Source organism: Rana temporaria, chromosome 7 (assembly GCF_905171775.1).
Source record: "Rana temporaria chromosome 7, aRanTem1.1, whole genome shotgun sequence".
Taxonomy (NCBI): Eukaryota; Metazoa; Chordata; class Amphibia; order Anura; family Ranidae; genus Rana; species Rana temporaria.
The window spans coordinates 1530381-1544208 of record NC_053495.1 but is presented as its reverse complement, the minus strand read 5'-3'; the positions used below and the strand labels follow the sequence as shown (position 1 = coordinate 1544208).

The 13828-nt window shown below is 56.8% G+C and overlaps 1 protein-coding gene across 4 annotated transcripts in view; it reads right to left on the bottom strand.

Moving 5' to 3' along the window:
* The window catches only part of CRBN (cereblon), a 31031-nt gene extending 17473 nt beyond the window's left edge, over window positions 1-13558 (bottom strand). Inside the window, exons 1-6 of one of the 4 annotated variants that reach the window (XM_040358655.1) lie at window positions 13431-13558; window positions 7405-7508; window positions 5800-6002; window positions 4258-4407; window positions 2804-2969; window positions 646-708 (exon numbers count right to left, since the gene is read on the bottom strand). In XM_040358655.1, coding sequence (XP_040214589.1) covers window positions 646-708; window positions 2804-2969; window positions 4258-4407; window positions 5800-6002; window positions 7405-7508; window positions 13431-13503 — 759 coding nt within the window. In that variant the 5' untranslated portion in view covers window positions 13504-13558. Of the gene's footprint in view, window positions 1-645; window positions 709-2803; window positions 2970-4257; window positions 4408-5799; window positions 6003-7404; window positions 7509-8281; window positions 8341-8532; window positions 8563-9234; window positions 9270-13430 lie in introns of those variants that run through there. The other 3 variants (XM_040358658.1, XM_040358656.1, XM_040358659.1) reach the window with 3 other exon arrangements.
* Between the last annotated feature and the right edge of the window lie 270 nt (window positions 13559-13828).

The window sequence follows — 13828 nt, the reverse complement described above, 5'->3', positions numbered from 1 at the left end:
TTATTTGTTTACAAAATTTTATAGCTGTTCACAGATTATTCCTCCGTAATTTTATTCCTATTTGTTACTCAAACCATCTTCGATTATTATATTGCAGCGCTTTTGATATAAATAACTTGTTTACTTCTGTACAGAATTATTGAAATCACCAAAGTGGGATTTATATTTTATTAATTTACATTTGGATACGATGTAAACATTTCTCTTTATTTTGTACCACAATTTTTTCTCAAATAAAGAAATGAAGCAAAAACATTTATTTAAAAATGTTCAGTTGTTTTTTTTCCGTTTATTTAGCAAAAAATAAAAAAAATCTCAGTGGACTGCAACCCAACTTGAGTTACAATTTCAAATCACGTAACTGATCAGTAGTTTGCCCAGATAAAAGTTGGCGGCACCCAGCTGGCCAGCAGAGATGCCCGTCTAAAGGGATGCCGTGGATGCGTTCTTTCATATAATGCCTGGTGCTGTGATGTTTATAGGCCCCTCCCACCAAACTAGATCTTACGACGGTGCAAAAGGGCTCAGCGATGATGAAAATGAAATGATTTGATCAGGAAAAAAAAACGCGACATTTTCCTCATTGAGGGTGTAAATCGATCCCGGTGAGCGGCACATGTGATGATCGGCGTCGCCGATACTCACCGCGTCATACAAAGCGTAGAGCCAGCAAGGCCAGGAGGTGAGATTGGCACCGTAGAACTTTCTCTGTGGGAAGAAGTGACAGGAAGTCAGAAGCCGATAACAGGAAGTCGTTTATAGACTTTTATATTCAAGACAAATTTCCAGGCGAATCAATTGAATGAAATTCAAAAGCAAAAAGTCACTTAAAAAAAATAAAGAAAAAAAATGATATTATATTTTATAAATATTATTACAAAAAATGTATTATATAAACTACTTTTCACACCTCTCTGATAAATATTCATGAATTAGAAATCAATTGAATAAAATTTTTAAAAAAATTATTAAAAAAAAATATTATATTTTATAAATATTTATATGGAAAAAAAAAAGTATATAACAAAAATGTAATAATATTTATAAAATATAATATAATAATTTTTTCTTTATTTAAAGCGGAGTTCCACCCTATTTTACAACTTCTTTGCATTTGTTTTTACACTGCCCCCTTAAATACATTTGGGATGTTTTGTTTTTGTCTTTTAAAAACTCACGTTTTTATCTGTGAGTGTCTTATTCCCCCGCCGTGGCGGAATGGCCCCCCCCCCCGCCGCATCCAGCGCTGCTATGCCTCCTGGGATATGTGTCTCTTCAATCCCAGGAGGCTGGGCTGAACATCGCAGCCGTGGATGAACATCTCGGGGGGCGGGAGGGAGGGAGGGCAGTGCCGCCCATAAAGGTGGTGTCCTTCCTCTTCAACTCCTCCCCCGTCCTAGCTCCTCCACCCGTCCTAGCACCGCCCCCGTCCTAGCACCGCCCCCGTCCTAGCTCCTCCACCCGTCCTAGCACCGCCCCCGTCCTAGCACCGCCCCCGTCCTAGCTCCTCCACCCGTCCGTCACCGCCGCCCCCGTCCTCCTCCCTCCACCACCCGCCCATCTGCAGTCTGTCTCCGGTGCACGGAGATACAGATCATCAGGCAGAGAGAGCGAATCTCTGTCTGATAGATCTGTATATGAGAGCACCGAGCATAGTACAGCCCCGCCTCCCTGTACAGCCCCGCCTCCCTGTACATAGAAACAGAGCTCTGCACTGTGTGTTACAATTCTGGTGCAGGGAGGCGGGGCTGTACTATGATCACTGTACTCACATACAGACCAATCAGAGATCCGCTCTGTATGCCTAAACATCTGTACCTCCCCCCACTCTGCACTGGGCACTAATGTTGTCACCGCACTAACGTCACCGCACTAACGTCACCGCACTGACGTCACCGCACTGACGTCACCGCACTGACATCACCGCACTGACATCATGAATTTATTGACAGTGCACATGTCTGGTATATGTATACACACCACATATATAACAAGAGATATATCATCTTGTTATGTAGATATATCTGCACAGGAACAAATTATTTATTATATTTACTGGTTCCTGGAAGGAGGGGGGGGGGAGAGGGGAGGAGAGGTTTGCTTTGCATAGATATGGGGCGGTAACTTCCTCTGACACTCCCGTTGCTATTGAAACCTGATCTGAAACCATAACACTGCTTGTACAGCACTGAGCATGTGCGAGGCTGAAATCCAGGAAGTCATACAGTCTGGCTTCATGATGCCCACACTTAAGATGGCCACGGTCTATTTCTAGATTATAAACTAACTAAATTCGGTAACAACCTAACAAAACGGACCTCAGTTTACAGACTAACTTTACTAGAATACATTAAGCTTGTGTATTACAGGGGTATTTACATATAAAAAGTTTTTTTTTTTTCAATTTGTGGCAGGAAACTCCGCTTTAAATTACTTTTTGCATTTGAATTTCATTCAATTGATTTCTAATTCATGAATATTTATCAGAGAGGTGTGAAGAGTAGAAATATATATATAATTTTTTTTTTTTATAATATTTTCTTTATTTTTTTATTTTATAGACAGTGTGATTATATATATATATATATATATATACACACATAACTGCACAAACTGTTGGCGCTACATAAATCCTGTATAATAATAATAATAATATACACACACATATCACACTCCCTATAAAATGAAAAAATAAAGAAAAAATTATACAAAAAAAAAATGATTATATATGTATACATACACACACACACACACATCACACTCTCTATAAAATGATCTCCTCAGTAATTCCCCCTTTCCTTACCCTGCGGTATTTGTGCAGCCAATGGCAGCTGCTCTGCGGGCCCCGCCCACCGGCTGCTTTACTCGATGGCACCACCTGATGGCGGTTCTGGGAATCCAGCTGGATTGATATCATTGGACAGGGAAGGACCCTCTCCGGCAGGATCTGTACCCGGGCCACCTGAATCCTGACAAGGAAAGAAATATCTTTATATTATGATATCCGGGAATCTGCCAGAACCCCTCCCCCTCCCATCTCCCCCCTCCCCCAATCCCTCTCATCTCCTCCAATCCTCTGCCAGTACCCCTCCCCCTCCCATCTCCCCCTCCCCCAATCCTCTGCCAGTACCCCTCCCCCTCCCCCCCTCCTCTGCCAGTACCCCTCCCCTCCCCCAATCCCTCCCATCTCCCCCAATCCTCTGCCAGTACCCCTCCCCCAATCCCTCCCATCTCCTCCAATCCTCTGCCAGTACCCCTCCCCCTCCCATCTCCCCCAATCCTCTGCCAGTACCCCTCCCCCAATCCTCTGCCAGTACCCCTCCCCCAATCCTCTGCCAGTACCCCTCCCCTCCCCCAATCCCTCCCATCTCCTCCAATCCTCTGCCAGTACCCCTCCCCCTCCCATCTCCCCCAATCCTCTGCCAGTACCCCTCCCCCAATCCTCTGCCAGTACCCCTCCCCCAATCCTCTGCCAGTACCCCTCCCCCAATCCTCTGCCAGTACCCCTCCCCTCCCATCTCCCCCAATCCTCTGCCAGTACCCCTCCCCTCCCCCAATCCTCTGCCAGTACCCCTCCCCTCCCCCAATCCTCTGCCAGTACCCCTCCCCCAATCCTCTGCCAGTACCCCTCCCCCAATCCTCTGCCAGTACCCCTCCCCCTCCTATCTCCCCCAATCCTCTGCCAGTACCCCTCCCCCCCTCCTATCTCCCCCAATCCTCTGCCAGTACCCCTCCCCCCTCCTATCTCCCCCAATCCTCTGCCAGTACCCCTCCCCCCCTCCTATCTCCCCCAATCCTCTGCCAGTACCCCTCCCCCCTCTTACCCTCCCATCTCCCCCAATCATCTGCCAGTACCCCTCCCCCTCTCCTCTGCCAGTACCCCTCCCATCTCCCCAATCCTCTGCCAGTACCCCTCCCCCTCTCCTCTGCCAGTACCCCTCCCCCCTCTTACCCTCCCATCTCCCCAATCCTCTGCATGTACCCCTCCCCCCTCCCCCCCCTCCTATCTCCCCCAATCCTCTGCCAGTACCCCTCCCCCTCTTACCCTCCCATCTCCCCCAATCCTCTGCCTGTACCCCTCCCCCTCCCATCTCCCCCAATCCTCTGCCTGCACCCCTCCCCCAATCCTCTGCCAGTACCCCTCCCCCAATCCTCTGCCTGTACCCCTCCCCCCTCTTACTCTCCCCCAATCCTCTGCCTGCACCCCTCCCCCTCTCATCTCCCCCAATCCTCTGCCTGTACCCCTCCCCCTCTTACCCATCAGCCTGGGTCCTCATCTCCAGAACCTGAAATCTCTGCCTTCCAACGGCTTTCACCTTCACCGTCTCGATCCCGTATTCCTGCTCCTCGCGGTAGGCGTAGATCTCGGCGGTGGTTCCGAAGTGCGCTTCTCTCTGAAGGCTGTCACTGCGGGAGGGAGGAGCGTCCGTGTTAGAAACACTCCGAGGGTTCAATATACTCACCGATGAGGCTTCCCCTCCCCCGAGAGGAACAATAATAAAACAGTTCATAGAGAATATAGAGCCGGAGGATCTTCCCGTCTTCATTGTCCGGGGCGAGAATCGTGATCTCTATTCTAAGCAAAAAAACTGTGATTCTCATTTTAGCCCGGCGCGTGCACATCTAAAGGGGCGCCCGGCGCGTGCACATCTAAAGGGGCGCCCGGCGCGTGCACATCTAAAGGGGCGCCCGGCGCGTGCACATCTAAAGGGGCGCCCGGCGCGTGCACATCTAAAGGGGCGCCCGGCGCGTGCACATCTAAAGGGGCGCCCGGCGCGTGCACATCTAAAGGGGCTCCCGGCGCGTGCACATCTAAAGGGGCGCCCGGCGCGTGCACATCTAAAGGGGCGCCCGGCGCGTGCACATCTAAAGGGGCGCCCGGCGCGTGCACATCTAAAGGGGCGCCCGGCGCGTGCACATCTAAAGGGGCGCCCGGCGCGTGCACATCTAAAGGGGCTCCCGGCGCGTGCACATCTAAAAGGGCCCCCGGCGCGTGCACATCTAAAGGGGTGCCCGGCGCGTGCACATCTAAAGGGGTGCCCGGCGCGTGCACATCTAAAGGGGCGCCCGGCGCGTGCACATCTAAAGGGGCGCCCGGCGCGTGCACATCTAAAGGGGCGCCCGGTGCATGCACATCTAAAGGGGCGCCCGGTGCGTGCACATCTAAAGGGGCTCCCCGTGCGTGCACATCTAAAAGGGGCTCCCGGCGCGTGCACATCTAAAGGGGCGCCCGGCGCGTGCACATCTAAAGGGGCGCCCGGCGCGTGCACATCTAAAGGGGCGCCCGGCGCGTGCACATCTAAAGGGGCGCCCGGTGCATGCACATCTAAAGGGGCGCCCGGTGCGTGCACATCTAAAGGGGCTCCCCGTGCGTGCACATCTAAAAGGGGCTCCCGGCGCGTGCACATCTAAAGGGGCGCCCGGCGCGTGCACATCTAAAGGGGCGCCCAGCGCGTGCACATCTAAAGGGGCGCCCAGCGCGTGCACATCTAAAGGGGCGCCCAGCGCGTGCACATCTAAAGGGGCGCCCAGTGTGTGTTCTTTCATAGAACAATTTTGAAAAAATAATAATCCAAGGCTGGGTGCTTTGAAAATTTACTGAATGCCCCTCCCCCCCTCCCAGAGCAAAGACCAGCACACAGATTTGCCCTTCAGCAACATGCAGTCTATATACTGGAATTCCTGCAGGTGCCTCTCTATTCCTCCCTTTCATCTAATCCCCCACACTGACATCTCTCAGATAAAGTCACAAGTAGGGATCGATCCCATGAGGGTCCTGAACTCCCCTCCCCCACATACCTGTAGGCCAGCACAGCGAATGTTCTGTCCCTCTGGATGAGGCCGCGCACCATACTGACCTCTTGTGGCCGGGAGAGGTGCAGCGGCAGAGTCTGACCCGGGATCAGCATCACTTGTAAGTGCGGCAAAACGGGGATCTGCTGACAGCTGTCCTCATCGTGTACCGTCCGCCCGTGGAACTCCTCCATGTCCATCCCCAGGTACTGCGGGGGAGAAGAGAGCGTCACACTCGGCTCACATCCGACGCGTCGCACTCGGCTCACATCCGACACCGCCGCACTCGGCTCACATCCGACGCGTCGCACTCGGCTCACATCCGACACCTCCACTCTCGATACCGTCCGACACTCGGCTCACACCCGACACTCGGCTCACATCCGACACCGCCGCACTCGGCTCACACCCGACACCGCCGCACTCGGCTCACATCCGACACCGCCACACTCGGCTCACACCCGACACTCGGCTCACACCCGACACCGCCACACTCGGCTCACACCCGACACCGCCACACTCGGCTCACATCCGACACCGCCACACTCGGCTCACACCCGACACCCCGACACTCAGCTCACACCTGCCACCATCACACTCAGATCACATCCGACACCGCCACACTCGGCTCACACCCGACACCGCCACACTCGGCTCACATCCGACACCCCGACACTCAGCTCACACCTGCCACCATCACACTCAGATCACATCCGACACCGCCACACTCGGCTCACACCCGACACCGCCACACTCGGCTCACATCCGACACCCCGACACTCAGCTCACACCTGCCACCGCCACACTCGGCTCACATCCGACACCCCGACACTCAGCTCACACCTGCCACCGCCACACTCAGATCACATCCGACACCGCCACACTCGGCTCACACCCGACACCGCCACACTCGGCTCACACCCGACACCGCCACACTCGGCTCACATCCGACACCGCCACACTCGATACCGTCACACTCGATACCGTCCGACACTCGGCTCACATCCGACACCGCCACACTCGGCTCACATCCGATGCGTCACACTCAGCTCACATCCGACACGTCACACTCGCCTCACACCTGACACCCCGACACTCGGCTCACACCCGACACTGCCACACCCGACACCGCCACACTCGGCTCACACCCGACACCGCCACACTCGGCTCACACCCGACACTCGGCTCACATCCGATGCGTCACACTCGGCTCACACCCGACACCGCCGCATTAGGCTCACATCCGACACGTCACACTCGCCTCACACCCGACACCCCGACACTCGGCTCACACCCGACACCGCGACACTCGGCTCACACCCGACACCCCCACACTCGGCTCACACCCGACACCCCCACACTCGGCTCACACCCGACACCCCCACACTCGGCTCACATTTGACACCCCGACACTCGGCTCACATCTTACATTTGTTCATTAATAATATACTATTCCCAGCTTTCCTCTGTGGACTACAGAACAAGCCCCCCACCCTCCCCATGTCATGGAGATGAAGAGAGCGGGAGGGGTTCTGTAGTCCTGCAGCCGCCACATCTATGGCCTGTAAGCTGCAATCACTTCAATGTGGATCAGGAGACTTTGATACTCACGGCATGGGACGTCGGCAGGCTGGTGTCAAAGTTAATAATGGTGGGAGCTTCCGAATCTCCTCCGTCAGGATCCTCCATCTCCATGTCATCGTCCTCCTCACTCTCTGCAGAGAACAGAAGAGGATACATTGTATAGAAGAGGAGGATACATTGTATAGAGGAGGAGGATACATTGTATAGAGGAGGAGGAGGATACATTGTATAGAAGAGGAGGATACATTGTATAGAAGAGGAGGATACATTGTATAGAAGAGGAGGATACATTGTATAGAAGAGGAGGATACATTGTATAGAAGAGGAGGATACATTGTATAGAGGAGGAGGATACATTGTATAGAAGAGGAGGAGGATACATTGTATAGAAGAGGAGGAGGATACATTGTATAGAAGAGGAGGATACATTGTATAGAAGAGGAGGATACATTGTATAGAAGAGGAGGATACATTGTATAGAAGAGGGGGGGGGATACATTGTATAGAAGAGGAGGATACATTGTATAGAAGAGGAGGATACATTGTATAGAGGAGGAGGAGGATACATTGTATAGAAGAGGGGGGGGGATACATTGTATAGAAGAGGAGGATACATTGTATAGAGGAGGAGGATACATTGTATAGAGGAGGAGGAGGATACATTGTATAGAGGAGGAGGAGGATACATTGTATAGAGGAGGAGGAGGATACATTGTATAGAAGAGGAGGATACATTGTATAGAGGGGGGGGATACATTGTATAGAAGAGGAGGATACATTGTATAGAGGGGGGGGATACATTGTATAGAAGAGGAGGATACATTGTATAGAGGAGGAGGTGGGCGGGATGTAGAGGGGTAGGTGGGCGGGAGTAGAGGGGTAGGTGGGAGGGGTCAGGCCGTACCTGGGATGAGCTGTAGTTGGTTCCCCATGTTGTGGTAGGTGGGCGGGGTTTAGGGGTAGGTGGGCGGGGTGTAGAGGGGTAGGTGGGAGGGGTCAGGCCGTACCTGGGATGAGCTGTAGTTGGTTCCCATGTTGTGGTAAGTGGGCGGGGTTTAGGGGTAGGTGGGCGGGGTGTAGATGAGTAGAGGGGCGGGGTGTAGAGGGGTAGGTGGGCGGGGAGTAGAGGGGTAGGTGGGAGGGGTCAGGCCGTACCTGGGATGAGCTGCAGTTGGTTCCCCATGTTGGGGTAGGTGGGCGGGGTGTAGATGAGTAGAGGGGGCGGGGTGTAGAGGGGTAGGTGGGCGGGGAGTAGACGGGTAGGTGGGCGGGAGTAGAGGGGTAGGTGGGAGGGTTCAGGCCGTACCTGGGATGAGCTGTAGTTGGTTCCCATGTTGTGGTAAGTGGGCGGGGTTTAGGGGTAGGTGGGCGGGGTGTAGATGAGTAGAGGGGGCGGGGTGTAGATGAGTAGAGGGGGCGGGGTGTAGAGGGGTAGGTGGGAGGGGTCAGGCCGTACCTGGGATGAGCTGTAGTTGGTTCCCCATGTTGTGGTTGGTGGGCGGGGTTTAGGGGTAGGTGGGCGGGGTGTAGATGAGTAGAGGGGCGGGGTGTAGAGGGGTAGGTGGGAGGGGTCAGGCCGTACCTGGGATGAGCTGTAGTTGGTTCCCATGTTGTGGTAAGTGGGCGGGGTTTAGGGGTAGGTGGGCGGGGTGTAGATGAGTAGAGGGGGCGGGGTGTAGAGGGGTAGGTGGGAGGGGTCAGGCCGTACCTGGGATGAGCTGTAGTTGGTTCCCCATGTTGTGGTTGGTGGGCGGGGTTTAGGGGTAGGTGGGCGGGGTGTAGATGAGTAGAGGGGCGGGGTGTAGAGGGGTAGGTGGGCGGGGAGTAGAGGGGTAGGTGGGAGGGGTCAGGCCGTACCTGGGATGAGCTGCAGTTGGTTCCCCATGTTGTGGTTGGTGGGCGGGGTTTAGGGGTAGGTGGGCGGGGTGTAGGTGAGTAGAGGGGCGGGGAGTAGAGGGGTAGGTGGGAGGGGTCAGGCCGTACCTGGGATGAGCTGCAGTTGGTTCCCCATGTTGGGGTAGGTGGGCGGGGTGTAGATGAGTAGAGGGGGCGGGGTGTAGAGGGGTAGGTGGGAGGGGTCAGGCCGTACCTGGGATGAGCTGCAGTTGGTTCCCCATGTTGGGGTAGGTGGGCGGGGTGTAGATGAGTAGAGGGGGCGGGGAGTAGAGGGGTAGGTGGGAGGGGTCAGGCCGTACCTGGGATGAGCTGCAGTTGGTTCCCCATGTTGGGGTAGGTGGGCGGGGTGTAGATGAGTAGAGGGGGCGGGGAGTAGAGGGGTAGGTGGGAGGGGTCAGGCCGTACCTGGGATGAGCTGCAGTTGGTTCCCCATGTTGGGGTAGGTGGGCGGGGTGTAGGTGAGTAGAGGGGCGGGGAGTAGAGGGGTAGGTGGGAGGGGTCAGGCCATACCTGGGATGAGCTGTAGTTGGTTCCCATGTTGTGGTAAGTGGGCGGGGTTTAGGGGTAGGTGGGCGGGGTGTAGATGAGTAGAGGGGCGGGGTGTAGAGGGGTAGGTGGGCGGGGTGTAGATGAGTAGAGGGGGCGGGGTGTAGAGGGGTAGGTGGGAGGGGTCAGGCCATACCTGGGATGAGCTGCAGTTGGTTCCCCATGTTGTGGTTGGTGGGCGGGGTTTAGGGGTAGGTGGGCGGGGTGTAGATGAGTAGAGGGGCGGGGTGTAGAGGGGTAGGTGGGCGGGGAGTAGAGGGGTAGGTGGGAGGGGTCAGGCCATACCTGGGATGAGCTGTAGTTGGTTCCCATGTTGTGGTAAGTGGGCGGGGTTTAGGGGTAGGTGGGCGGGGTGTAGATGAGTAGAGGGGCGGGGTGTAGAGGGGTAGGTGGGCGGGGTGTAGATGAGTAGAGGGGGCGGGGTGTAGAGGGGTAGGTGGGAGGGGTCAGGCCGTACCTGGGATGAGCTGTAGTTGGTTCCCCATGTTGGGGTAGGTGGGCGGGGTGTAGATGAGTAGAGGGGGCGGGGAGTAGAGGGGTAGGTGGGAGGGGTCAGGCCGTACCTGGGATGAGCTGCAGTTGGTTCCCCATGTTGGGGTAGGTGGGCGGGGTGTAGATGAGTAGAGGGGGCGGGGAGTAGAGGGGTAGGTGGGAGGGGTCAGGCCGTACCTGGGATGAGCTGCAGTTGGTTCCCCATGTTGGGGTAGGTGGGCGGGGTGTAGATGAGTAGAGGGGGCGGGGAGTAGAGGGGTAGGTGGGAGGGGTCAGGCCGTACCTGGGATGAGCTGCAGTTGGTTCCCCATGTTGGGGTAGGTGGGCGGGGTGTAGGTGAGTAGAGGGGCGGGGAGTAGAGGGGTAGGTGGGAGGGGTCAGGCCATACCTGGGATGAGCTGTAGTTGGTTCCCATGTTGTGGTAAGTGGGCGGGGTTTAGGGGTAGGTGGGCGGGGTGTAGATGAGTAGAGGGGCGGGGTGTAGAGGGGTAGGTGGGCGGGGTGTAGATGAGTAGAGGGGGCGGGGTGTAGAGGGGTAGGTGGGAGGGGTCAGGCCATACCTGGGATGAGCTGCAGTTGGTTCCCCATGTTGTGGTTGGTGGGCGGGGTTTAGGGGTAGGTGGGCGGGGTGTAGATGAGTAGAGGGGCGGGGTGTAGAGGGGTAGGTGGGCGGGGAGTAGAGGGGTAGGTGGGAGGGGTCAGGCCATACCTGGGATGAGCTGTAGTTGGTTCCCATGTTGTGGTAAGTGGGCGGGGTTTAGGGGTAGGTGGGCGGGGTGTAGATGAGTAGAGGGGCGGGGTGTAGAGGGGTAGGTGGGCGGGGTGTAGATGAGTAGAGGGGGCGGGGTGTAGAGGGGTAGGTGGGAGGGGTCAGGCCGTACCTGGGATGAGCTGTAGTTGGTTCCCCATGTTGTGGTTGGTGGGCGGGGTTTAGGGGTAGGTGGGCGGGGTGTAGATGAGTAGAGGGGCGGGGTGTAGAGGGGTAGGTGGGCGGGGAGTAGAGGGGTAGGTGGGAGGGGTCAGGCCGTACCTGGGATGAGCTGCAGTTGGTTCCCCATGTTGTGGTAGGTGGGCGGGGATTAGGGGTAGGTGGGCGGGGTGTAGAGGGGTAGGTGGGAGGGTTCAGGCCGTACCTGGAATAAGCTGCAGTTGGTTCCCCATGTTGTGGTAGGTGGGAGGGGTTTAGGGGTAGGTGGGCGGGGTGTAGATGGGTAGGTGGGAGGGGTCAGGCCGTACCTGGAATGAGCTGCAGTTGGTTCCCCATGTTGTGGTAGGTGGGCGGGGTTTAGGGGTAGGTGGGCGGGGAGTAGAGGGGTAGGTGGGAGGGGTCAGGCCGTACCTGGGATGAGCTGCAGTTGGTTCCCCATGTTGTGGTAGGTGGGCGGGGTTTAGGGGTAGGTGGGCGGGGAGTAGGTGAGTACAGGGGGCGGGGAGTAGAGGGGTAGGTGGGAGGGGTCAGGCCGTACCTGGGATGAGCTGTAGTTGGTTCCCCATGTTGTGGTAGGTGGGCGGGGTTTAGGGGTAGGTGGGCGGGGTGTAGATGAGTAGAGGGGCAGGTGGGAGTGGTCAGGCCGTACCTGGGAGGAGCTGTAGTTGGTTCCCCATGTTGTGGTAGGTGGGCAGGGTTTAGGGGTAGGTGGGTGGGGTGTAGGTGAGTAGAGGGGGTGGGGAGTAGAGGGGTAGGTGGGCGGGGAGTAGAGGGTTAGGTGGGCGGGGTCAGGCCGTACCTGTAATGGGCTGTAGTTGGTTCTCCATGTTGTGGTAGGTGGGCGGGGTTTAGGGGTAGGTGGGCGGGGTGTAGAGGGGTAGGTGGGAGGGGTCGGGCCGTACCTGGGATGAGCTGTAGTTGGTTCCCCATGTTGTGGGCGGGGTTTAGGGGTTGGTGGGCGGGGTGTAGATGGGTAGGTGGGAGGGGTCAGGCCGTACCTGGAATGAGCTGCAGTTGGTTCCCCATGTTGTGGTAGGTGGGCGGGGTTTAGGGGTAGGTGGGCGGGGTGTAGATGAGTAGAGGGGCGGGGAGTAGAGGGGTAGGTGGGCGGGGTGTAGAGGGGTAGGTGGGAGGGGTCGGGCCGTACCTGGGATGAGCTGTAGTTGGTTCCCCATGTTGTGGTAGGTGGGCGGGGTTTAGGGGTAGGTGGGCGGGGTGTAGAGGGGTAGGTGGGAGGGGTCGGGCCGTACCTGGAATGAGCTGCAGTTGGTTCCCCATGTTGTGGTAGGTGGGCGGGGTTTAGGGGTAGGTGGGCGGGGTGTAGAGGGGTAGGTGGGAGGGGTCGGGCCGTACCTGGAATGAGCTGTAGTTGGTTCCCCATGTTGTGGTAGGTGGGCGGGGTTTAGGGGTTGGTGGGCGGGGTGTAGAGGGGTAGGTGGGCGGGGTCAGGCCGTACCTGGAATGAGCTGTAGTTGGTTCCCCATGTTGTGGGCGGGGTTTAGGGGTAGGTGGGCGGGGAGTAGAGGGGTAGGTGGGAGGGGTCGGGCCGTACCTGGGATGAGCTGTAGTTGGTTCCCCATGTTGTGGGCGGGGTTTAGGGGTTGGTGGGCGGGGTGTAGAGGGGTAGGTGGGAGGGGTCAGGCCGTACCTGGAATGAGCTGCAGTTGGTTCCCCATGTTGTGGTAGGTGGGCGGAGTTTAGGGGTAGGTGGGCGGGGTCAGGCCGTACCTGGAATGAGCTGCAGTTGGTTCCCCATGTTGTGGTAGGTGGGCGGAGTTTAGGGGTAGGTGGGCGGGGTCAGGCCGTACCTGGAATGAGCTGCAGTTGGTTCCCCATGTTGTGGTAGGTGGGCGGAGTTTAGGGGTAGGTGGGCGGGGTGTAGATCAGTAGAGGGGCGGGGAGTAGAGGGGTAGGTGGGCGGGGAGTAGAGGGGTAGGTGGGAGGGGTCAGGCCGTACCTGGGATGAGCTGTAGTTGGTTCCCCATGTTGTGGTAGGTGGGAGGGGTTTAGGGGGTAGGTGGGCGGGGTGTAGATGAGTAGAGGGGGCGGGGAGTAGAGGGGTAGGTGGGCGGGGTCAGGCCGTACCTGGGATGAGCTGCAGTTGGTTCCCCATGTTGTGGTAGGTGGGCGGGGTGTAGATGAGTAGAGGGGGCGGGGAGTAGAGGGGTAGGTGGGAGGGGTCAGGCCGTACCTGGGATGAGCTGCAGTTGGTTCCCCATGTTGTGGTTGTTGATCAGATCCTCTTCTCCCTCTTCCTCCGCCATTCCTGTTTACACGCGGAGGATGCCGGGAGTCTGGGGCGGCAGCCAATAGCTGTGCCGGTTTCGGGGTCACGTGATCGCCACGCCCCCTTCCGCGGAGCTTCGGTGTGGCCCCGCCCCCAGAGCGCTGTACAGGTGCGCCAGCCCGGTTACCATAACTACTGACGGGGCGGGGGGCGGGACCGGGGCTCCCTCATCGGGGACACATTGGCTGGCCGGACAGGGAGGGCGGAGCCTCTGGGATACAGTCACTTGACTCCTCCCTCTCAGTCCTAGAATGGAGTGTCAGCTCTCCTGTGAAATCCTGTATAATGATAGAGAGGAGAAC